At 48.8% G+C, this 26,487-nt stretch overlaps 1 protein-coding gene across 2 annotated transcripts in view; it reads left to right on the top strand.

The window, feature by feature from the left end:
* CADM4 (cell adhesion molecule 4) overlaps positions 1 to 26,487 on the top strand; it is a 1,180,582-nt gene that overhangs the window by 1,148,745 nt on the left and 5,350 nt on the right. The window contains exons 7-9 of one of the 2 annotated variants that reach the window (XM_078655589.1): positions 11,246 to 11,418; positions 14,462 to 14,503; positions 15,845 to 15,973. In XM_078655589.1, the coding sequence (XP_078511715.1) occupies positions 11,246 to 11,418; positions 14,462 to 14,503; positions 15,845 to 15,973 (344 nt within the window). The remainder of the gene's footprint in view (positions 1 to 11,245; positions 11,419 to 14,461; positions 14,504 to 15,844; positions 15,974 to 26,487) is intronic. The other variant, XM_078655590.1, reaches the window with a different exon arrangement.

Below are 26,487 nucleotides of genomic sequence, written 5' to 3'. Positions count from 1 at the left end.
ATGTCTCTCAGGTTCTTTCCCTTCCTGTGGGAGAACATTGGTCTTGGTATATCCAGGTTCCCACCATTAAGGGTGCACCAGTGTTTCTTTACTATCTTCACGACACAGTCAGATGCTACATTGAACGTGGTGATGCAGATTGGCCTCTTGTCTTTTTCAGTTTCCTCTTTGCAGTATGTTTCAAGGAGCGCCTCTCTTTCTTGCCTTGGATATTAGACGTGGAGGATATTTTCTCGCTATTAGTTTCCCTGACTGTTCAGTAGCTTGAATGGGGATTTATGTACATCATCTTCAGAAGCATAAAATACTAAATAACTTCAACCCACACCACAACCATATACTAAAGTGGAAGAGATACATCGATGATGTGTTACTTATTTGGGAAGGAAGTGAGTCCGTAGCCATTGAATTCATCACCTGGCTCAATCTGCAGGATCCTTTTCTAAAATTCACGTACACAATGAGCAAGACACAGCTGGTTTTTCTAGATCTGAACATTTTCTCAGTTGATGGCTTACTCAAGACCAGCACTCATTTCAAGCTGACTGCTAAGAGCTGTCTTTTAATTAATGACAGATTCCACCCAAGACAACTAAAAGAGCACCTCCCATTCGAACAGTTCTTCCGCATCCGAAGAAACTGCACTGAGAAAGAGGACTACACACCATGGGCACCGCCTATGTAATAAACCTGCCCTCCCTTCAAATACAACACACCATAGGCCACACCCATGTAATAAACCTGCCACGCTTTTCAAATGCAACACACCATGGGCCACACCCATGTAAGAAACCTGCCACGCTTTTCAAATGCAACACACCATGGGCCACACCCATGTAAGAAACCTGCCACGCTTTTCAAATGCAACACACCATGGGCCACACCCATGTAAGAAACCTGCCCCGCCCTTAAAATGCAACACACCATGGGCCACACCCATGTAAGAAACCTGCCCCGCCCTTAAAAAGCAACACACCATGGGCCACACCCATGTAAGAAACCTGCCCCGCTCTTCAAATGCAACACACCATGGGCCACACCCATGTAATAAACCTGCCCTCCCTTCAAATGCAACACACCATGGGCAACAACCATGTAAGAAACCTGCCCCGCCCTTCAAATGCAACACACCATAGGCCACACCCATGTAATAAACCTGCCCCACCCTTCAAAGGTAACACACTATAGGCCACGCCCATGTAAGAAACCTGCTCCACCCTTCAAATGCAACAAACCATGGTCCACACTCATGTAATAAACCTGCCCGCCCTTCAAATGCAACACACCATGGGCCCCGCCCATGTAAGAAACCTGCCCGCCCTTCACATGCAACACACCATGGGCCACACCTATGTAATAAACCTGCCCTCCCTTCAAATACAACACACCATAGGCCACACCCATGTAATAAACCTGCCACGCTTTTCAAATGCAATACACCATGGGCCACACCCATGTAAGAAACCTGCCCCGCCCTTAAAATGCAACACACCATGGGCCACACCCATGTAAGAAACCTGCCCCGCTCTTCAAATGCAACGCACCATGGGCCACACCCATGTAATAAACCTGCCCTCCCTTCAAATGCAACACACCATGGGCAACAACCATGTAAGAAACCTGCCCCGCCCTTCAAATGCAACACACCATAGGCCACACCCATGTAATAAACCTGCCCCACCCTTCAAAGGCAACACACTATAGGCCACGCCCATGTAAGAAACCTGCTCCACCCTTCAAATGCAACAAACCATGGTCCACACTCATGTAATAAACCTGCCCGCCCTTCAAATGCAACACACCATGGGCCCCGCCCATGTAAGAAACCTGCCCCGCCCTTCAAATGCAACACACAATGGGCCACACCCATGTAAGAAACCTGCCCCGCCATTCAAATGCAACGCACCATGGGCCACGCCCATGTAAGAAACCTGCCTCCCTGTTCAAGTGCAACGCACCATGGGCCACGCCTTTGTAATAAACCTGCCCCGCCCTTCAAATGCAACACACCATGGTCCACACTCATGTAATAAACCTGCCCGCCCTTCAAATGCAACACACCATGGGCCCCGCCCATGTAAGAAACCTGCCCCGCCCTTCAAATGCGACCCACCATGGGCCACACCCTTGTAAAAAACCTGCCCCGCCCTTCAAGTGCAACTCACCATGGGCCACGCCTATTTAAGAAACCTTTCCGCCCTTCAAATGCAATACACCATGGGCCACACCCATGGGAGAAACCTGCCTCCCCGTTCAAGTGCAACTCACCATGGGCCACACCCATGTAAGAAACCTGCCCCGCCGTTCAAATTCAACACACCATGGGCCACACCCATGGAAGAAACCTGCCCCGCCCTCAGAATGCAACACACCATGGGCCACACTAATGTAAGAAACCTGCCCAACCCGTCAATTGCGACACACCCTGGGCCACACTAATGTAATAAACCTGCCCCACCCTTCAAATGCAACCCACCAAGGGCCACACCCATGTAAAAAACCTACATCGCCCTTCAAATGCAATACACCATGGGCCTCACCCACGTAAGAAACCTGCCCCGCCCTTCAAATGCAACACACCATGGGCCACAACCATGGAAGAAACCTGCCCCGCCCTTCAATTGCAACACACCATGGGCCACAACCATGGAAGAAACCTGCCCCGCCCTTCAATTGCAACACATCATGGGCAACACTCATGTAATAAACCTGCCCGCCCTTCAAATGCAACACACCATGGGCCACAACCATGTAAGAAACCCGCCTCCCCGTTCAAGGGCAACACACCATGGGCCACACTCATGTAATAAACCTGCCCGCCCTTCAAATGCAACACACCATGGGCCACAACCATGTAAGAAACCCGCCTCCCCGTTCAAGGGCAACACACCATGGGCCCACCCATGTAAGAAACCTGCCCCGCCCTTCAAATGCAATACACCATGGCCACACCATGTAAGAAACCTGCCTCCCTGTTCAAGTGCAACGCACCATGGGCCACGCCTATGTAATAAACCTGCCCCGCCCTTCAAATGCAACACACCATGGGCCACACCCATGTAATAAACCTGCCCCGCCCTTGAAATGCAACACATCACTGACTACATAATTACCTAATGAGGAGCTTTGACACTCTTTAGTTTGAATAGGTTAATTCTTTGTTACATATATTACTTCTCCTTTAATGTACAACCATGGACCAACACATATTTCCCAAGTTATACCGCTCTTCCTCAGGGCCAATCACAAGTAAACATGTAAATCTCAGCCGGTCAATTTAGTTTAATAGTTAATAAAATCCATAAACGTAGACTCATAAAAAATGTCCTAAACAGTATATGAATAATTATTAAAGCCCATTAGGGGCGAAAACTAAAGTGCATGAATCAGACCATAGCAGCAATAATGAACAATCCCCTTGTAACTTATATCAAGGAGGAGAATCCTAGTGTTTAAAAGGATGGTAACTTGCTCGCCATATTACAACACATTTAAAGTAATGTGCCACAACACCAACAGTGGGTCCAGCAAGAAAGTGTGCAATGCAAAGAGCAGTACCAATACCAGCAGAACATACGAAGTGCCACCCGTTCTCTCTGTCTTTCCTCTCTTCTCCCTCCCTTTCCTCTCTTCTCCCTCACTTTCCTCTCTTCTCCCTCCCTTTCCTCTCTTCTCCCTCTCCTCGCAGTTCACACTTCCTCTTCTGACTGAGGGGTATCCCGGATCACCTCACTCTCTCCATTGCGCGCGCGCTCTCTCTCTCTCTCTCTCTCTCTCTTTCCTCTCTTCTCCCTCACGTTCCTCTATTTCCCTCTCCTCACAGTTCACACTTCCTCTTCGGACTGAGGGGTAACTCGGATCCTCTCTCTCCATGGCTCTCTCTCTATCTCTCCCTCTCTCTCTCTCTCTCTGTCTTTCCTTTCTTCTCCCTCCCTCCCTTTCCTCTCTTCTCCCTCCCTTTCCTCTCTTCTCCCTCTCATAGCAGTGCACTCTTCCCCTTCTATCTGAGGGGTAGCCAGGGCTTCCTCCCGTTTCCTCTGCACTTTTAAACACATTTGCCAAGTTTTCTGCACAGGATCCTCCTTAGATTCCGATGTAAAGAGTGAGTCGAATCTCAAGGCAAGGAAAAGAAAACAAAATGCAAGGGCAGCTTGCGAGGGACTGTTTACAGGTGTGATCTGTGGCGCAGCTGGGGTCTTTGAGTAGTTCCAGAGACTGTCTTCTGTTGGCCCGCGGCAGAGAGTTCCACAGTGGTGTGGTCTGGCCAGAGGACATCCGGCGAGCTTAGGAGGTTACAGTTCTTGTTAGGTACTGAATGTAGCTCAATCGCAAAGGTCCAGCTGTGTCCTCTGTGCCCTGTATCTGAAACACGTCTACGGAGCATAGACAGAGGACTTAACTTCACTGCAGGTTTTTAATTAAAGGTTTACTGCAGCTTGGCCAAACCTTTTTTTTAAAAAAGAGCAGCTGAATGCAGGCAGCAACAGGGGGGGGGGGGGGTGTAGAGCGTCTTCTCACTATCGCTTCACCGGCAGACGTGACTCTAGATGGTCAGTTTCTTTGCAACACTTTGCCTTGAAGGGCACATCGAGTGAAGAGGAAAAAGTAAGCTCTCTTCTCCATGTCCTGCATCAATAATCAATAGCAAATGCCAAAAGAACAACTGATGGAACAAATGCAGAACAATGTCATACATTCACCCCAGTAAAGAGATCTGGGCCTAAATCCATTGTTTTTTTGTTCACCATGCCATTCCAGTTTAGACCCAGCCATATGCAAATCAGTCTTGACCCTGCGCCCAACGGGAACAGTCCAGTCCGAACTGCCAGGCCCGTTCCTCACTGGACTGAAAACAAGCATCCTGGGACCGGTTTCAGGCTTTCAACCCTCAACAGCCAGGATAGCTTGACTCCAGTGACATAGAGAACACGGGACCCACGTCTGGGCATACCTGTCCCACTCAGGGTGACAGGGAGCGAGTGTCTGAAAAGTTTCAGCGATCCATCTATCATAACCTTGTGTTTGCTTTGTTGTCAGTGTATGTCCAGACGTGGGTCCCTTGCTCACTTTGCCACTGGATTCAAGCTAGCCTGGCTGATGAAGGGTGTTACCCAGAAACCGGTCCCAGAATGCTTGTTTCCCGTTCAGTTCGGCAGTTCGGGCTGGACTGTTCCCATGAGGCACAGGGTCAGACTGATTTGAATATAGCTGGGTCTCTGAACTGAGGTAGCGAAGTGAGCTAAAGAATGATGATGGATTCAACCCAGATCTGTGACTGGGGGTGAGTGTCTCAAAGGTTTCAGCGCTCCGTCCATCATCTCTTTGTGTTTGCTCTGCATCAATAACAGTCACAGACAATAAGTATTACAGAACATTGTTTTGTCTGATGACGTCCATCTGGAGTTGTGACATGCATTGCGACATCCTTCATTGGATGGCCCCTTTAAATCAGTTTCAAGCCTCTCCTGATTGATCCAGCGAGAAAGTTAGCAAGTGATGTTGGCAAGTGGATGGGTGGTCATTTGTTGAAGTTCAGTTGTGAAATTATGAAACTCGAAGGTTATGGTTCTGAATCTCAGTGGACGGGTTACTCAATCACAACGGTGACAGATATCCAATCTGCTGAACTATAAATCTCAGAGGACATAACAGGATTTATATTTCGGCCGACGCGATATCTGTCAATGTTGTGACGGAGTAAACCGTCCGCTGAGATCTAAATCAGGCCCTCTGTGGAATTCGGCATTCGAGATTTTGAGTAGCCACTGCTTAAAGTTGTGTGCTGCTTCCTATGGCACAAGTATACATCCTCTTTGCACTCTTTGTGGGCTGCCTGTGTGATATTTATATAAAGCAAACAGCAAGAAGGCACTGGATACTGTACAGGGTCAACAACAAATCAAAATCAACAAGTGATAGTAAAGTCGCTAGTTTGTAGACGGTTAATGCATTAGGATTTAGTATTCTTTAAAGAGGTAATCTTCAGCTCTATCCTATATTGGAGCAGCGTTTGGGCGGTCCTGATGGATACGGGATGTTGGACCTCATCTTGAGCGCATTGATGGAGAAGGCCTGTTAGCTTTGTAGTTTGCAGTCCGACTGTGTCCTGGCTGTGGGCGTGCAGAGAAGCATCATAGACGCACCTGGGTTCTGACGACGCTACAGGCCTACAAGGGGATCCAATGGAGCACCACCAGGATAGGGGTGATGTGATCATATTTCTTCAGGACCTAGATGAGAGGTGCTGCGGTGTGCAGGATGCACTTAACAAGCGCCAGTGTGGAGTTTGGGAGGCTATGGAGCAGAGAGTCATCCACATCTGAGAGTACAAGGACGCGAACAGCAGTTCTTACGTTTTTTTCTGCAAGAAATGTGTTCAGTTTACTTAGAAAGAGAGGTGCTACTGAGTTATCTTTTTGATTTTTGGCAATATGTTCCTTGATTGGGAAATTGTTATCCAGAGTGAAAACAAGTGGCCTGGCATTCGGTGAAAGCTGGGATTCGAAGCTGCCATTGTTCCTGTCTTTGAGCCAGTTTGTACGATTTCTTGATTTTTATTCTTGGCAAATAACAGGAATTCTGTCTTGGTTGGGTTAAACTCCATTTAGTTGCTGTGTATCGAGTTCTGGGTGATGTGCAAACAGTGTCTTTGGTATAGGATATCTGAAACAGAGGAAACCTTCAAGTAGAGTTGTGTATCATCAGCATATTGGCGAATATTGATTCTGTTCAGGGAGTGGAGATACAACCAGCTCCATGTAGAGGTTGAAGATCACAGGAGATTCTGGGGGACTCCGCAGGTGAAAAGGATCTTTTTCAGACATGGAGGTGCCCATGTGAACTATGTGGTGTTGGTTGGAAAGGGAGGAGGAGAACCAATGAAGGACATTGCCTATTTATCTGATTTAAGACCCCTGGATATGGATGCCACTGTAATCTCTTTTATCAGAGGACATTGTCTATCTGCGCTAAACTTTGTTTTGATTTAAATTGACTCTTAGAATCTTGGTGTAAGCTTCTCTATGCAAAAACATCTGCTACTGGGATGCATAACCTGGGTTCACACTAACCATGGGTGGTTCAAGTTGGCCACGTTGACCAGCTAGCTCTGTGGAGTGACAGGTCTCATGGTGCCAGTGTGCTCCTTCACAGGGTTCGATTCAGAAAAGGGGGTGGTGATGAACAGAGTGTCTGAATTAAGCAGACCACTCTTACCCAGTCCAAAGATCAGGGCTTGATCCATCACCGTTATTTATCTCACTGCCCCATCCCAGCTCAGAACCTGGCTATATGCAAATTGGTCTGTCCCTGGCCCAGTGCATCATGGGAACAGGGCAGACCAAACTACCAAGCCAATTCTTCACCAGAAAGGAGACAAGCTACCGGGGACCGGTTTCTGGCGTTTCAGCCTCTTCGGCCCGGCTTGCTTGAATCCTGATGGAGCAGTGAGAAAGGGACTCATGTCTGAGTATACCCTGCCACACCTATAGTGGCCAAAAACGATTCAGAAAAGGGGGTGGTGATGAACAGAGTGTCTGAATTAAGCAGACCACTCTTACCCAGTCCAAAGATCAGGGCTTGATCCATCACCGTTATTTATCTCACTGCCCCATCCCAGCTCAGAACCTGGCTATATGCAAATTGGTCTGTCCCTGGCCCAGTGCATCATGGGAACAGGGCAGACCAAACTACCAAGCCAATTCTTCACCAGAAAGGAGACAAGCTACCGGGGACCGGTTTCTGGCGTTTCAGCCTCTTCGGCCCGGCTTGCTTGAATCCTGATGGAGCAGTGAGAAAGGGACTCATGTCTGAGTATACCCTGCCACACCTATAGTGGCCAAAAACGATTCAGAAAAGGGGGTGGTGATGAACAGAGTGTCTGAATTAAGCAGACCACTCTTACCCAGTCCAAAGATCAGGGCTTGATCCATCACCGTTATTTATCTCACTGCCCCATCCCAGCTCAGAACCTGGCTATATGCAAATTGGTCTGTCCCTGGCCCAGTGCATCATGGGAACAGGGCAGACCAAACTACCAAGCCGATTCTTCACCGGAAAGGAGACAAGCTACCGGGGACTGGTTTCTGGCATTTCAGCCTCTTCGGCCCGGCTTGCTTGAATCCTGATGGAGCAGTGAGAAAGGGACTCATGTCTGAGTATACCCTGCCACACCTATAGTGGCCAAAAACGATTCAGAAAAGGGGGTGGTGATGAACAGAGTGTCTGAATTAAGCAGACCACTCTTACCCAGTCCAAAGATCAGGGCTTGATCCATCACCGTTATTTATCTCACTGCCCCATCCCAGCTCAGAACCTGGCTATATGCAAATTGGTCTGTCCCTGGCCCAGTGCATCATGGGAACAGGGCAGACCAAACTACCAAGCCAATTCTTCACCAGAAAGGAGACAAGCTACCGGGGACCGGTTTCTGGCGTTTCAGCCTCTTCGGCCCGGCTTGCTTGAATCCTGATGGAGCAGTGAGAAAGGGACTCATGTCTGAGTATACCCTGCCACACCTATAGTGGCCAAAAACGATTCAGAAAAGGGGGTGGTGATGAACAGAGTGTCTGAATTAAGCAGACCACTCTTACCCAGTCCAAAGATCAGGGCTTGATCCATCACCGTTATTTATCTCACTGCCCCATCCCAGCTCAGAACCTGGCTATATGCAAATTGGTCTGTCCCTGGCCCAGTGCATCATGGGAACAGGGCAGACCAAACTACCAAGCCAATTCTTCACCAGAAAGGAGACAAGCTACCGGGGACCGGTTTCTGGCATTTCAGCCTCTTCGGCCCGGCTTGCTTGAATCCTGATGGAGCAGTGAGAAAGGGACTCATGTCTGAGTATACCCTGCCACACCTATAGTGGCCAAAAACGATTCAGAAAAGGGGGTGGTGATGAACAGAGTGTCTGAATTAAGCAGACCACTCTTACCCAGTCCAAAGATCAGGGCTTGATCCATCACCGTTATTTATCTCACTGCCCCATCCCAGCTCAGAACCTGGCTATATGCAAATTGGTCTGTCCCTGGCCCAGTGCATCATGGGAACAGGGCAGACCAAACTACCAAGCCAATTCTTCACCAGAAAGGAGACAAGCTACCGGGGACCGGTTTCTGGCATTTCAGCCTCTTCGGCCCGGCTTGCTTGAATCCTGATGGAGCAGTGAGAAAGGGACTCATGTCTGAGTATACCCTGCCACATCTATATTGGCCAAAAACGATTCAGAAAAGGGGGTGGTGATGAACAGAGTGTCTGAATTAAGCAGACCACTCTTACCCAGTCCAAAGATCAGGGCTTGATCCATCACCGTTATTTATCTCACTGCCCCATCCCAGCTCAGAACCTGGCTATATGAAAATTGGTCTGTCCCTGGCCCAGTGCATCATGGGAACAGGGCAGACCAAACTACCAAGCCAATTCTTCACCAGAAAGGAGACAAGCTACCGGGGACCGGTTTCTGGCATTTCAGCCTCTTCGGCCCGGCTTGCTTGAATCCTGATGGAGCAGTAAGAAAGGGACTCATGTCTGAGTATACCCTGCCACACCTATAGTGGCCAAAAACGATTCAGAAAAGGGGGTGGTGATGAACAGAGTGTCTGAATTAAGCAGACCACTCTTACCCAGTCCAAAGATCAGGGCTTGATCCATCACCGTTATTTATCTCACTGCCCCATCCCAGCTCAGAACCTGGCTATATGCAAATTGGTCTGTCCCTGGCCCAGTGCATCATGAGAACAGGGCAGACCAAACTACCAAGCCAATTCTTCACCAGAAAGGAGACAAGCTACCGGGGACCGGTTTCTGGCATTTCAGCCTCTTCGGCCCGGCTTGCTTGAATCCTGATGGAGCAGTGAGAAAGGGACTCATGTCTGAGTATACCCTGCCACACCTATAGTGGCCAAAAACGATTCAGAAAAGGGGGTGGTGATGAACAGAGTGTCTGAATTAAGCAGACCACTCTTACCCAGTCCAAAGATCAGGGCTTGATCCATCACCGTTATTTATCTCACTGCCCCATCCCAGCTCAGAACCTGGCTATATGCAAATTGGTCTGTCCCTGGCCCAGTGCATCATGGGAACAGGGCAGACCAAACTACCAAGCCAATTCTTCACCAGAAAGGAGACAAGCTACCGGGGACCGGTTTCTGGCATTTCAGCCTCTTCGGCCCGGCTTGCTTGAATCCTGATGGAGCAGTGAGAAAGGGACTCATGTCTGAGTATACCCTGCCACACCTATAGTGGCCAAAAACGATTCAGAAAAGGGGGTGGTGATGAACAGAGTGTCTGAATTAAGCAGACCACTCTTACCCAGTCCAAAGATCAGGGCTTGATCCATCACCGTTATTTATCTCACTGCCCCATCCCAGCTCAGAACCTGGCTATATGCAAATTGGTCTGTCCCTGGCCCAGTGCATCATGGGAACAGGGCAGACCAAACTACCAAGCCAATTCTTCACCAGAAAGGAGACAAGCTACCGGGGACCGGTTTCTGGCATTTCAGCCTCTTCGGCCCGGCTTGCTTGAATCCTGATGGAGCAGTGAGAAAGGGACTCTTGTCTGAGTATACCCTGCCACACCTATAGTGGCCAAAAACGATTCAGAAAAGGGGGTGGTGATGAACAGAGTGTCTGAATTAAGCAGACCACTCTTACCCAGTCCAAAGATCAGGGCTTGATCCATCACCGTTATTTATCTCACTGCCCCATCCCAGCTCAGAACCTGGCTATATGCAAATTGGTCTGTCCCTGGCCCAGTGCATCATGGGAACAGGGCAGACCAAACTACCAAGCCAATTCTTCACCAGAAAGGAGACAAGCTACCGGGGACCGGTTTCTGGCATTTCAGCCTCTTCGGCCCGGCTTGCTTGAATCCTGATGGAGCAGTGAGAAAGGGACTCATGTCTGAGCTTGTAGGTGGGAACAGTCTCCCACCGTGCCTTTCCTGATGCCTTTTTTGGTTTTAAGTGGCTGTACCTCTGATTCCATGAAGTGTTTTTTTACCCAAGAATGTTACTTATGAAATGTGCTCTGATATCCTCTTCCCTGGGGGTGTGGAGGGGCGAAGGGGTGATTGCAATTAAAATAAACAATTCATGGAATGTGATGACATGGTTTGGCTGCCATCACGGAATTAATGTATGTGATGCAGCCGAGGTCAGAACCGGAGTCTCCTGGTTCCAGAGGTTGGAAGCATTATGAGCGGATTCATCTATTTACCTCCGTTGCCCTCTCTCTTCTCCTAGGCCAATGGAGATCCAATGGAGCCGCATGAACGACTCGATGCCGGAGCGTGCAGAAGTGTACGGGGAGCTCCTCAGCATCCCATCCCTCAGCATGATGGACAACGGCACCTACGTCTGCGAAGTGGCCAACAAGCATGGGCGCGCCTCCGACCAGTATGTGCTGGTGGTGTACGGTAAGATGGCGATACATCTTTTGATTTTACCCCTCATTCCACTTTCAGCTCAACATTACCCCTGTTTAGTGGAAATCATCAAGCAAGAAGAGTACCAAAGCACATCTACAATTCTGGATGGGAGTGGGCAAACATCCTGGTCCTGTGTCTTAAATATATGAATACAGAATAGGTTTTAACCCCTTGCATGCTGCCGCGATTCTGCGCCTGTGCGGCACATTCCGATCGCGGGTGCGGTCATGACGGCCCCCAGCCGTCATCAGCACACGAGCACTGTAGTGCATGACGGCTGGGGGGCGTCATCAGCATGCAAGCGGTTAAAGCTTAAAGGCTCCACTAGTGCTTAATTTGTAAATAAATAAGTGCCAGGGCACTTGTCAGGAGGCCACAGCAGCTTGCACCACCCAAATCCCCTACCAGTGCTGCCAATGACAGTATCAACACTACTACAAAACATCACACTCCTACAACCGTGACATTTTAAACTGTTCCAGGCCCCAACGCTATACAAATTGATTAGGTGACATGTGTTAGCCATTTCTAATGTGTATTGGATTAATAAACAACTATTATTGTCTCTTAATTGGATAAACAGCCCCACCGTGTGGCTGACTGTCATAAGAGCTAGTGTTGATAGTTATGTGCTGGTACCGAGCACCGGGTACCACCAGTTCAAATTATGCACTGGCGATGCGAGCTGTAAGATATGTTCATTTTCTGTGACTTTGATACCTAGCTTTAACTTCATGGACTAAAATAGCTCAGTGTAGGAGAGATTGAACTTAAATGATAACGATACTAGGTGTAAGATAGAAACATTTACGGAGGCAATGATAGCGGCTAATACATGATTCAGTCAAGTCTAGGAGCTATGAAAGGTTTCAGGGCATGATAGAATCAACTTCAAGGACCACGGCACCTTCTAAAGCAAGACAGTCACAGTTTCATTGACAGGATAGTCCCAGTTTCATGGATAAATATTAGACTGCAAGAGGCTAAACTCCGCAGACTACCATAGCTCTTCTTACTGAGGTCTTGTTTTACCCTCATGCTTCATCAGCGCTCTCTCTAGGGGCCGTCTCTCACCCCCAGTCACCATTGTCAATGCATATCTTACTCATGACATCTTCACAAAACCTCCAACGGCAGTCAGGATCCTCACACTCCTAGAGAAACGTCCACTAGATCCTAATGGTCTTGCCAACTATCGGCCCATCCCTCACCTACCCTTCACTGGCCGGAAAATCGAAAAATAATTGTATGTTCAACTCTAAGATCACAATAATACTAACCATCTCCTGCACAACTACGAGTATCGATTCAGCTCGCGATGTAGCATAGACTGCTACCTCATACATAGTAGATGATGCCCTATGGACCACAGATGAGGACGGCATCTGCCCCCTGATATTGCTGTTCCTCTCACCTACCTTCGGCCCAATCCACCATCCCAACTTCAAACCCACCCTGGAGTCTCGAATGTGATGCACTGTCAGTGTCCTTCACTCGTTCCCTTCACTCCATTTCAACTGGCACCAGTTTTTTTGCAGGGAAACCTCTATGTCCCAAAAGATCCCTATCACCTGTGGAGTCTCCCAGGGTTCTATACTGTCCCCTGTGTGTCCCCCAGGATTCTATACTGTCCCCTGTGTTCTTCAGCTTCTACATGGAGCCGCTTGGTGTTCTACTCACAGGTAACAGCATCAAGATTCACCAATATGTAGATGACGCACAACTCTCCTTAAAAGTCTCCTCTGCTTTAGGCATCCCACACCAGAACCACAACCTGCACATCAAACAGACCTGGAGGTTCTGGCTGAATTCATCCTAACCAAGACAGAATCCACATTATTTGCCAAGAATAACAATAAAAGTACCAAAATGGCTCAATGGCATGAATCTTGATGGTTTGAAACCCAAGTTTCAATACATTTCAAGTCACTTCAATTAAGCCTAGACACTAACTGTCTCCTAAGGGAATACATTGCCAAAAAAACAAAACAAAGACTGCCTCATACCAGCTCTACCGTCTAAAGAGAGTGAAAACATTTCTTCCAGAAAGCAAATTCAAAACTGTTGTTTAAGGCCTCGTACTCTCACGGCTGGATGGTATTAATGCCCTGCTCCATGGTCTCCCAGACTCCACACAGGCACCCCCCTTAGCATCCAGGGCCTGAAGAAATTATCATATCACCCGCATCATGAATGAAGTCCATCGGCCCTCCCTTGCTTACCTCCCACTTATCTTCCAAGCAAGCTCACCATCTGTGGTGGTTCTTGCACACTCACAGCCAGGACACCATCTGGTAAAAAAGAAAAAACAATACACCAGGCTTTTTCTACCTATGCACTTAGGATCTTAAACAACGTCCCAGTATCTTTTAGGAGCGCCTCAATGCTGATACTGTTTAGGAAAGAATTGAAGACACCTCTTTAAAGAACACTACATCAAAATGCATTAACAGTCCACAAACCAGCTCCCTATCTAATCGCTTGGTTATTTTATGCTGGTCTCCAACCATGAACAGTGCTCTGCTGATTTAAGGCTACATTTGCCGGATATAAATACCACGTACATTTGTAAATACAGCTTTCAATGTAAGAGAAGCTTGATGCAGAGACTATGGTCACTGGCTGTACCAGCCAAGATCAACTCTGTGGAATATAGTAGCTCTTGGGGTTTGGTAGGCTAACCTCCAGAAACAATGATTGCTCTCTGTACAACACAAGCTCAACATCAAGGACATCGACAGTTCTCAGTGCATGGTACCCTCAATCGTGGGTTTAATATAGGCTTAGGTTCATGACGCTGCCCTATTTCATGTGTACATGGTATTACAAGACTTCTCATCCCTCCGGCACCTCATGGCTTATTTAATTGATTTTGGATTCGTAAATGTCATGTGGTGCATAGTATGTGTTTCAAGTCTTGTTTTGCTCACCCAGAGATCCCATCCTCCTGAATCCATCTGTTTTGCATGACCATGTGTGTGTTGTTGTTTTGTTATTTTCTTGATGTGATTTTTTTGCCCCTCATTTCTAGATTTCAACTACACATTTGTACCCCCACCTGTTCACCACTCAGGTACCGTGCTTGCACCTTCAACCTGGGCTTTGGTGCTTTGGTGAATTTACGTCCTTCATAGCCTTGCCGCATGGGCTCTATGGTTTCATCTGTTACCAGCCTTGCATGATCAGTTTTTCCTGCTCTGTGGTGTCTCTCTGTGTGGGGTGTTGGTGTTGGTGGTGGTGATTATTAGACCAGGCTCCTCGGTAGAATCTCATAGAGCTTTTGAATTTTTCTTCCTGGTTTTGGGTCTTCTTCCAGTGACATATCCGATCCTAGTTCTTAGAGTGATGTCAGTAGAATACAGTTTCCTTCTGGTGAGGTTTTCTCCTTAGAGTAATGTCATCCAGAGATGTCAGTCAGAAACAGACTCCTTTTGATGATGTTTCCTCTTTAGAGTGATGTCAGTCAGAGACAGTCTCCTTCTGGTGATGTGATGCTTCCTCCTTAGACAAATGTCAGTCATAGATGGACTCCCTCTAGTGATGTTTCCTCCTAAGAGTGATATCAGTCTGAGGTGGTCTCCTGGTGACATTTCTTCCTTAGAGAGATGGCAGTCAAGATGGTCTCCTGGTGACATTTTCATCTTAGAGTGATGTGAGTCTGACAGAAGAAAGGGTGTAGGCATGAGAAGGAATGGATAAACTTTATTTACAGATTGTAAAAGAAATGGATTAATAGCCCCCCTGAGGGAGTGAGGGAGACTGCAACCTGGGGGTATTAGGCGATGCATTAGGATGCAAAATAGGGGCCTGTGGGACAACATCATGGGAGGAAGTAGAAAGGAAAGTTTAAATACTCAGAGGCTAGAAATTACAGAAGGCAATGGAAAAAATATGGGGCTCTTCAGAAAACCACTAGCTGCCCAGGCTCCACTGTCCACAGACATGTGACAGAGATCTTGCCTTGATGTTGTTTCTGGTTGGCTGACCTTGTACCCACATTGCAGGATCCACATACTGCAGGGGTCTGTAGTGGAGACCAGGTTGGTATTCTGCTTTCAGCCAGCAGAGGAATAGAAGGGAGATTTGACCCTTGGATTATGAGAAAGAACTCCTTAATGCTAATTAGTTAGTTAATTGTAGGTAGGCACAACAGCAGGTTGGAGAAAATGTAAATGTTTCTGTGCAACTAACTTTTTATTGTACTCTTGTTTTTCTTCCCTACCTCAAACCTCTGTCCCCACAACCTCTATATCTCCTATTCTATCATGCTTCTGTTTTGTTACTGCCCCTCCCCTGTCTCTCCGAATACCTTTCTCCCTCTGGCCTCTTTTTCTCCATCCATTTGCTATTCTATTTCCAAAATCCCCTGTCATCTTCTCTCAATCTCCCTCATTGACCCTCACCACTCCTCCAGATCCTGGTGCAATCATTGAGGCACAGTCATCCGTGCCCTACGCCATCATCGGAGGAATCCTCGCCATCCTGGTCTTTCTGGTTATCTGCGTCCTCATCGTCATGATCTGGTGCTCAGTCCGGCAGAAAGGTGAGGAACAGTCCGTGCCTGCTGGCTTCTCCAGTGGTGGTTGGTATTGGTGTTAGAGGTTCTCATCCAGCTGTGTCAGTGGGTAGAGTTGTTTCAACAAAACTATTGCAGCGGACTGGAGCAGAGGAGGTTACCCCTCACCCTTGCTGTCCTTGGAACCCTGGAAATTACTGACCTTGGAACTGCTGACCCTCTGGGGTGTGTCAGGGTCTCCTGTCCATTGCTATGTTTATATGGGCCTTGAGCACTAACTGGGCCCATGTGAAGTCACAAGACCCCTAGGTTCTTGATGGACCACTAGGATGTCACATGGTCACTGAACTACTGGTACCACCCCTGTGGTCCCTGTGGTAGGAGATAAACCCTGAGCCATTGCTGGAGTCCCTATATTTTTCTCTTATGCCAGAGACAACCCCCGCCGCTGTGTTATCTCAAATGTCTGGGGCAATACCAGGTTGTCTGTCTTTAAGTATGGTCCCTTATCCATCTTTTAGTCACTAGGGTGTACAAGGGCAAGTTAGGTGTTGAGGCCATAGTGGTGTCACAGGGTCCATAAGCCCTTGTTGAACCTCTCAGTCCTCTCCTGAGTTACTTCAGAGCCCTCCAATGGATCAGATGGTCTGTGGGCCTTTTTGGTGACCTCTAATGTCGCATGGACTCATTTCAGAGAACTATCTCTCAGCATTGCTCACACCAGCTGTTTTCAGAGGATGCTCAATCCACTCCTGGCTTACTCTGGTGTGAGCAGGCCCCCCTACCCACCCTAGGGCCTTCATTAGTGAAAACTCTATAGTCTTCAGAGTTCAGACCCCAGAGTCATTGCCGATGACCTCAGTTGGCAGAAGGTCCCTAATGAATAATGCAGCTTGTTTCCTCTTGTGTGGTGTGGCCGCTCAGCCATTGCTGGTGTCCTCTGGTGCCAGGTGATTCCTCCGTTCCTCAGACCCCTGGTGATAGGTGCTTCTTCTGGCATTGCGAAGACATTCGGTATTACCGAATCGGTAATACCGGGAGGTATTTGAAGGGTGCCAGGGTGTCCAAAGGACACCTTGTTGCACCCCTGAAATGTGCATGTGTGCACATGTGGCACACGTGCCACATGGCACATATAAAAAAGCAAGAAAGTGTTTTTTTAAAGGAGTTTGGTAATTGCCACCAACTTGAAATTGATGGTAATTACTGATTCCTTAAGGCCCAAAAGCACTCTTTTATGTGCTTTCTACATTGCATCTAAGGAATCGGTATTACTGATTCCTTAAATGCAAGGCCAATTAGGAATCGGGATTAAGGAATCGGTATTTACCGATTCCTTAATACCGAATCCTTCCCTACATCACGAATGCCTAAATACCGGTCGGTAACGGTGAAATTCACCGAATTTCACCGTTACCGACCGGTATTTGGGCCACCTACATCGAGCCCTTGGTTCGATGTTCGCAACATTGTTGCGAAGACTCCAAAGCCTGAGGGGCAGAGCCTGGAGAAGAGGGGCTGAGACGGGCAGCCGAGGTCACAGGCGGACAGGGAGTGGGGCAGCCGAGACAGGGATCCGAGGTCACTGAGCTAGTGCCAGGTGGTCTCTCATTCCTGGGGACCTTTGGTGCCAGGTGCATCCCCTGACATTGTTGGCATTCTCTGGTGCAAGGTGCTACCTCCATCACTGCTGACGCCCTCTGGTGCCAGATTACACTTCCGCCATTGTCTGTGTCTTCGGGTGTTAGAGTGACGTCACTCCCTGCTCTCAGCTTCCTCTTGCTCCCAGCGATACTCCTCCAGTCACCCATGCCTTTCAATTAATGAATTATTTTGCAGTTTCAACCCTATAGTGAGGGGCATATTTATGTAGGTCTTGCTTCGCCCTTGCGCCACGCAAGGGGGCACAAGGGCGCCGCACACCCTATTTGGATTTATCAATCCATGAACGTCCACCTTGCATGGCCCTGATTACCTTGATAAATCCAGAGTAACGCAACGCAGCACACATTTCTGCGTTGAATTACTCTGCCATGGGAAAGTGTTCCATGGGCGCAGCGTGGGTGTTCCCACTCATCCACCAATGGATTCTAAAGCATTCCTGGTAGACCTGTGAATGTATCACAATGCAACGCCTTCCAAGGTGAGGTGTAATGAGTTAAAATATCTGTATTTCTCCTCGTTACTTCCACTTTCTGTGTGGCTACATTCTGCAGCACAAATTGAAAAAGAAAAATGACTCAGGGTATTGTTTTTGGGCAGGAAGGTATCCCTTGTGGCACAGAAACAGTCCTGCTAACAACGCAAGCACCCTTGCACCATGGTGCAAACGTACCTGTGTTGGTGCTAGGCAGTTCATTGTGCACCAGCGCTGGGAAATAGACAGCAATGTATATTGTTAAGTATGGTGCATCCCTGCCCTCTCCCTATCACGCAGCGCAGCTAGGTGGTTGAATTGAGTTTTGCCGGATACCTTAGTAAATCTGCCTCTCAGAGTTTCCCCTTCATGCACGAGCACGCGCCGTCACTGCAGAGTTTGGCACATGCGCACTGTGCCTGTGCACACATGCCTGGGAGCCCTCTGTGAGATCAGAGCGTGTCGCTACAGGAGATGTTTAAGGGCGTCTATACTCTGCAGAGCACGTTTCCTCCTCCGGTAGGACTCCCGGGGCAAGCAGAGAGATGTTTAACACTTCTCCCGCTGAACAAATCGCCAATGCCCACGCAAACGAACAGCTGTTTATAGCCCGGCCTCCCTCTGACCAGGGGCGGCTCTAGGCTCATGGCGGCCCTGGGCAGGGAGCGTAGGCAGGGGGCCCCGGAAGAGGGGGTCCAAGTGGAGTGGGAGGCCAGTGAAGAGGGGGGGTCAGGGTGTTTGAAAGTGGAACAGAGCCGGAGGCCGCCAAATTCCTGCCAGGGGCCGCCACACAAATATGTATCCATCCTCAGAGGATTATTATATTAAGGATATACATTGGCGTGGTGGCCCCTGGGGTTTGGCGGCCCTGTGCAGGTGCACAGCTTGCACATGCCTACGGTCGCACCTGCTCTGATGGTAAACAGGCACGTGCCGGGGCAGAGCCGCATCCTGTAGTCACGTGGCACTGAGAAAGGCCTCTGGGGAGATTCATGTATACATCCCCCGTCTAGGGTGGGGGGCGAGGTGCTGCTGGCACACTCACCGGGCCTGACAAGAATGTTACTGTGCCCACTAGAAATATCATTTCACACTTAAACAGCGTGTTCACTTAGAAGGCATGCGCGTGACAGCTGAGTATGTATATTTATGCAATAGCAGGATTATGGAGTTGTTTACCCAACCATGCAGCACCGGGACCATGTATGTTTATGATATATAGATCCATAAAGCTTTGCAACGACTGCGTCAGTGCAGCTGTGCAACATCTGTCTCTCTCTAACTGTGCAATCTGGGTGTCCTGCACCGTAATCTAACGGTACCAGAATGCACGGCTTGCCACTGCTAGCAGGTCAGGGGGCCATTACATGTATGCCAGCCCTCTGGCATGGGCTAACCACTGCTGTAAGGAGCACGGCAAAGACCCCTGTTTGTATGCCAACCCTTTGGAATGGGCCACCCACAGCTCAAAAGGTACTTGGAGAGGACCGCTACATGTATGCTAACCCTTGGGAATGGGCTAACCACATCTGAAAGGTACACCGAAAAGACCATTACATGTACCCAAACCCTTTGGAATGGGCCAACCATAGTTGTTGAAAGGTACATCAATAGGTCCTCTACATGTATCTTTACCCTTTGGAAAGGGCCGCCCACAGTTGGAAGGTACACCGAGAGGAGCTCTACATGTACCCGAACCCTTTGGAATGGGCCAACCACAGTTGGAAGGTACACCGAGAGGAGCTCTACATGTACCCGAACCCTTTGGAATGGGCCAACCACAGTTGGAAGGTACACAGAGAGGACATCTACATGTTCCTAACCCTGCGGAATGGGCCTCCCACAGTTGGAAGGTACATTGAGAGGACCTCTACATGTATGTTTACCCTTTGGAATGGGCCCCCACAGTTGGAAAGTACATTGAGAGGACCTCTACATGTATCCTAACCCTTTGGAAAGGGCCGCCCGCAGTTGGAAGGTACATCGAGAGGACATCTACATGTATCCTAACCCTTTGGAATGAGCCAACTACAGTTGGAAGGTACACCGAGAGGACCTTTACATGTATCTTTACTCTTTGGAATAGGGAGCCAACAGTTGGAAGGTACACCGAGAGGACCTCTACATGTATCTTTACCCTGTGAAATGGGATACTCATATATGGAAGGAGCAGCTTTAGTTGCTTGAATCTTCAATCTGGTCTCGCTGTCAGCCTTCAGATGCTGCAGTTTTTGTAATACAGCCTTGGGGCTGTGGCTACTGCGCACTCCAAGACTTCTCAGAACCCTGCCTGGAGGATGCTATGTACTATCCAAGTGAATGTTCCTTGGTGTCCTTCGTGCCGCTAAGGAGTTCGCACTGGTAGCAATGTTTGTGATTCACTGAATCAAAGGCCATCTCCCATTTGTATCTTGAATAAAGGGATTGTCGTCCACCTTGGAGAGGGACAGCTAGCGAGGTTACAGCTTTGCGCACAGTGTGGACAGAGCTGTGTCTTCATGGATCTCCCCCCTGAGTTCTCCAAGCTGAGGGGCTCCTGGGTAGTAGGGTTATCATCTGGGCCTTTCTTCTCCCAACCATTGTCTTTCCTGGCACCACTCACTCTCTGCCATTCACAGTGGTGACTCTCTAGGGGAGATATGGTGGCCCAGCCAGTTTGACGTCACTCAAATGGTGGGGATGGCATCTGTCCCATTTGGAGATGACATTTTCTGGCTACCACTTCAAGACCAAGGTTGTGTTGGCCATGCTCAGTTGACCCTGTCACACCCTCTGCTGGGTTTGACTAGGGTTGGACACACCGTCTTCTTTAGGGTGTCATCCAGACGTTCGGTGTCTTCCACTTGCGGACTAACCCTTCCCAGTGGCTGAGCCGTCCCTTATGAGCCGCTCTCTCATTACAGCGTTCCATGAGGCCTCATGATCTAAGATCCGCCCTCTTTACTGCTACCACCTGCACTTGTTCACCAGCTCTAGCAACAAATGTACTGGCAATAACTGTTCTTGTAACCTAAACACACCAAGAGGGGTAGAGAGGAAAAAGGACCTAGACAAGACATGCGGGGGCACACAGTGTTAGTAAAATTGCCCTCACTCACACACAAGTCTGTGTGTCACATGCTTCATTATCGGGTCTGCTTACAAAGCACCCTGGCGAAGCCACGCATAGGGAAGGGGGTTTACCTAAACAACAGAACATATATGGGTGAGTATAAAGTGCTACCAACCCTGACTGGGAACAGTGATAGGGAAAAAGTGCAGTGGAAAGTGAACCTAAGACTGCCTCATGGGTACTCTTACTTTATTCCGCAGTCCCATGGACAGGATTAAAAATAGAGAGGGGATGGGTTTATTTGTGAGAATTTTATTGGCTCACATCAACCCTCCCACGACTGCCAAAGTCAAACATGTTTCGACCGAGTTATAATGTGCCCACAATATAGGGTCACGCCGGTCTTCTTCAGGACTCCTTTCAGTCCCAGTCAAAGAGCCCTGTTACCTTATTTTAGTTAGTGTCCAGGGTACATACGTACAGTATTCTTGCTGTGTGGAGGTACTTCCCCCAACAAGGGACACATGTACTGAAAAACAAAACACATATATCCACATCCATTACAGAGGTTTCTATTTAGACCCATCAAATGTCATTTGACTACAAACACCAAATGCATTGACATAGGCTTAAAGTATCCCTGGGAAGAAAGAACCCACACTAATTGCAACTCAGAGGGGGTTATTTATTTGATTACTTGTCCCTGCACAAAATAATGCGCATGTCTTGTCTAGGCCCTTTTTCCTCTCTACCCCTCTTGGTGTGTTTAGGTTACAATAAAAGAGGGTTGGGGTAGTTGAGTAGTTGACCCTCTCCCCCTTCTCGTTTCTGTGTATTAATAACTGTTCTTCTACCTGAGGTATAAGCTTCCTCACCCACAAAATTTCAGTTCTAATTAGTTTAAAAGTTAGTCGCTATGATCACAAAGCACCCACCCCCGCCATTGTTGACTTTGTTTAAGGACAACATTGTTTCAGGCGTGTAGGCTGCCATAATTGACAAACCCCGACTGCTTGTGGATATTCTGGGTCCTCCCCCCCACCCCCCCCCCCCCTTATTTGGCTTCATATTTGTCTCGGTGCTCGCTGTACAGGTAATTGGGAGCAAGACATTTTCAAGGAATCTAGTAGAGAGAAAGGAGACAGAGGAACAGCTGCCCCTCTGCACCTGGAGACCAACAACCTCTCTAATGACACATAAAACTGTACCCAGAACCCCCTTCTACACTTCAGACATAGTAAAGAATGTCTACCATACTTGTACCGCTAACAACCAGATAGAGGGCAGTTACTCCAGACTTTAGGACAGTACCCTTAGTATCAATTTGAGATAATCTTTGCCACCATATATCATGTACCAATGCCTTACCTGAGCCTTCATCGTCAAAGGGACAGGCACATAATGCATGAAAGGAGCAGCAGAGACTTGCTGGCACCTGAATAGCACAGTCGCATCCTACACCCGCACGCTAAACCAACCACTAAGCAGGCAGGCCTGCCGACACCAAAGACATCTGGAGCAAATTGATGGTCACCACAGGACTCTAACATAGTCCACCCTGCAGGTCCCACATAGTCCGCTACCCTGAGCATTGACATCCTATAATGACAAAAAGGTTGACAATCATGCAGTGCCTCTTGGCACCTCTCTTCAATTGATATCTTATAATTGATATCATATAAGAGGACGGATCCCCCCCCCCCCCACTGGTACCTCCTGCAGATCCATAAAAGCATCAACCATTTTAAAATTGTGCATCTTTCTCCCACACTGCCTCCCTCCTCTCACAGGCTGGCACTGCAAACATAACTCAATAAGCCCAACTCAGTGTTCATCATGCAAGACATGGAAGCATCTCCCAAATAGGCTCAAAGCAACGACAAAACTGCTCTCATCACACACCCACCCGGAGCAGCGTGCTGCCCGCGGAAGTAAATCAATGCCCTACAAAAGGGTAGTAAGCGCCATACAAATAACATAATACAATAGAATTAATTGAATTACACATTTCCAGGCCCGTTCCTGCCATCCCAAAGCAGATGGGAAGTGTCCCAAAGTTCGATCAGTAGCAGCCCCCCCCCAGTGCCTTGAGAACCCCACGGGTATGTAGCACGCTTTAGAAATGCATTGATTGATTGATTGATTGATTGATTGATTGAAAGTCCCTACTGAGCATCTGACCAAGTGCCCAGAGCCCCCTGGCTGCATGGGAGGCCTCTCGGCGCTTTACGCAGGTGGAGGAAGGGTTCCTAAGTCTGCACCAGCTCGTACTCTCTTTAAACCAGACTCACTCCAGACATAAATACAGGGTTCCTTCTGCTCTTAATCCATACCAGTCTTTGGAGCTCGATTGCCCTTCGTGGATTTAAACCCAATGTTTCTGCAGAGCTTTCATGTTTGTTGATCAGCACAGTTCCCATGGCCTCTGCCATGGTCCAGGCTACATCCTCGTAGCTATAAGAGGGGGACTTGAACAGAGAGGGGCAAGTCAGGGAAGGGATCCTCGTGGAGGCAGAAAGTATCAGACCTTTTTTTGAGGAATGTCTGCATCTCAGCCATGGACTGCATTGGTAGCTCTGACCTCCTCCCACTACTGGTATGGGGCTTTCACCAAACAGCTTTGAGAGCTGGCTGTGACTGTGGTCCTGTCATTCAAACTTTGTGTCGCCTTCTGTGTAACTACGGCTTTCTGGGGTAACTAATAGGTGTGCCCCATTAACTCTGGGGTTCCCAGGGTCCCACACGTGTGAAATGTTGTCAAAGCCTGAGCCTTCACTCACAACTTGTGCCCTCCTGTTGGGTAGTTCAGGTGTTCCAACCAGTTTGTCCACCATAACCTGCATCGCGACTTTACAACCCCTGAATTTCTACACCATTTTGAATCACCCCTCACCTGCCCCATCCCTGCCAGTCGCTGCGTTTGTGCAGCCGGACGCCTCATGGTACAGAACGCTGTTGTTCTCAGCTAGGTTTCTACTATACTAATACCTGCAAGCACCAACATATGCATATTGGTCAAGAGGCTAGAACCTTACCCCCTCTCACTGTCAGCCCCATCATGCTCCTTGCACTGGATTGGTGGGTTGTGGGAGACCGGTGACCTCCGTCAGCCTCTATTACTTGACACTTTGTTGGCTGCTATCTTATCTATTGCATTGGTTGGCAGACAAAGGAAGCAGTGGGCGGCCATCTTGGGCGCCATTTTGAGGGTCCTCTGGGTCCATGCCAGTGCCTAGGCCTGCATATAACTTTGGTAAGACTGGGGCTGCTTGACTCTGCCAGGCTCGGGGCAGTACTGCATGATGCTTCTCACTCCCTCCAGGGGGTGCTAGGGCCCAATTCACAGAACTAACTTAAGACAAAATCCTAAACTTACTACTTTTGGTATTCGCAGAATGCACTTTCTACTTTTGGTATTCACAGAATGGATTTACGACTACTAACTTTACGTCCGGGCTCGGAGGCGGAGCTTGCGGCCCGGAGGCGGGGCTTGCGGCCCGGAAACGGAGCTTCCGGCTTGGAGGAGGAGCTTTCAGCTCGGAGGTGGGGATTTAGCCAAGGCTGAAATCTCCACCACTGGGCCGTGAGCTCCGCCTCCGGGCCGGAAGCTCTGCCTCTGGGCCATAAGCTCCGCCTCTGGGCCGGAATTTCCAGCCCGAGTGCGGACGTAAAGTTAGTAGTCGTAAATTCATTCTGTGAACACCAAAAGTAGTAAGTGCATTCAGTGAATACCAAAAGTAGTGAGTTTAGGATTTTGTCTTAAGTTAGTTCTGTGAATCGGGCCCCTAGTGTCCAGCATTGCTACATGAGAGTTATCGCCAACCCCAAAAATAGTGGGTTACCAAGTGAATGCAGATTAAAAGGCATTTTCAGAGACCCTAAACACTGGCTCTGGGGGACACTGAGGCCAGGGAGGTCCAGGAGAGAGGGTAGCTGGGCTGTGAGGGAGAGGAAGGTTGGTGGTGGTGTAGAAGGAAAGATGACACAAAAGGGGCTTTAGGAGGGAAAGGAGAGCTGCAGCTGACGAGGGAAAGAACCAGGTATGGGAAGGGAAGGCAGATGGTAAAGAGAAGAGGGTTGGATCTCCACTTGGGGCCTGTAGCGTGTTGCCCTTCACTAGACCAGAACATTACTGGTGAGCGCTGCCCAGTCTACAGGCTTCCAAACATATCTTCTTAGGAAACACCCTTCACCCAGTCTGGGGTTCCCCTCTAGGATGGGGTCCTTCACAAAACCCAAACATAACTGAGAGGCCCAATGAATTGGTGTTGGGGACATGGACGTGGCTCTCAGGACCGCGCAGCGGAAGAGCCACTGGGAGGGCTCCACACACTAGGAAGACTAGGGCATCCCAGATCCCCTGGGTATGTAGGTTTCCTTTAAAGGATGGGTCACTAAGAACAAAAGAACACCCTTGTCTTTCAAGGGATTTCATTTGAAGAGCAGAGTAAGCTGTGGTAATCCTCTGGGCCCTGTGCACCCAGGTGGGACCTCCCCTGGTGTTCAGTGCCACCTGGTTCTGCCCCTTATCCCCCTCTGTTCTTGGTTAAGGGGCGTGTAGCTGCAACCCTGGCAATCACCTTCAGTCCTCTGAGACACCTGGGCCAAGGATCCCAAGATGATACATTTTAGGAGCCAGCAATGTGTGTTCTGAGACCCTGGAGCCACAGGGAGAGTCTGTGAGATACATTTAGGAGCCAGCAATGAGTGTTCCGAGACCCTGGAGCCACAGGGAGAGTCTGTGAGATACATTTTAGGAGCCAGTAATGCTTCTGGTGAGAACCCTTGAGCCACAGGGAGAGTCAGTGAGATACATTTTAGGATCCAGTAATGTATCTGGTGAGACCCTGGATCCACAGGGAGAGTCTGTGAGATACATTTTAGGAGCCAGTAATGCTTCTGCTGAGACCCTGGAGCCACAGGGAGTCTGTGAGATACATTTTAGGAGCCAGTAATGCTTCTGGTGAGACCCCGCAGCCACAGGGAGAGTCTGTGAGATACATTTTAGGAGCCAGCAAGGCATCTGGTGAGACCCCGCAGCCACAGGGAGAGTCTGTGAGATACATTTTAGGAGCCAGCAAGGCATCTGGTGAGACCCTGGAACCACAGGGAGAGTCTGTGAGATACATTTTAGGAGCCAGTAATGCTTCTGGTGAGACCCCGCAGCCACAGGGAGAGTCTGTGAGATACATTTTAGGAGCCAGCAATGCTTCTGGTGAGACCCTGGAGCCACAGGGAGAGTCAGTGAGATACATTTTAGGAGCCAGCAAGGCATCTGGTGAGACCCTGGAACCACAGGGAGAGTCTGTGAGATATATTTTAGGAGCCAGCAATGCTTCTGGTGAGACCCTG

The sequence above is a fragment of the Lissotriton helveticus genome, chromosome 7 (genome assembly GCF_964261635.1).
Source record: "Lissotriton helveticus chromosome 7, aLisHel1.1, whole genome shotgun sequence".
NCBI classification, from domain to species: Eukaryota; Metazoa; Chordata; class Amphibia; order Caudata; family Salamandridae; genus Lissotriton; species Lissotriton helveticus.
The sequence above is the reverse complement of the archived record's forward strand: the minus strand, read 5'-3'. Positions and strand labels throughout refer to the sequence as shown.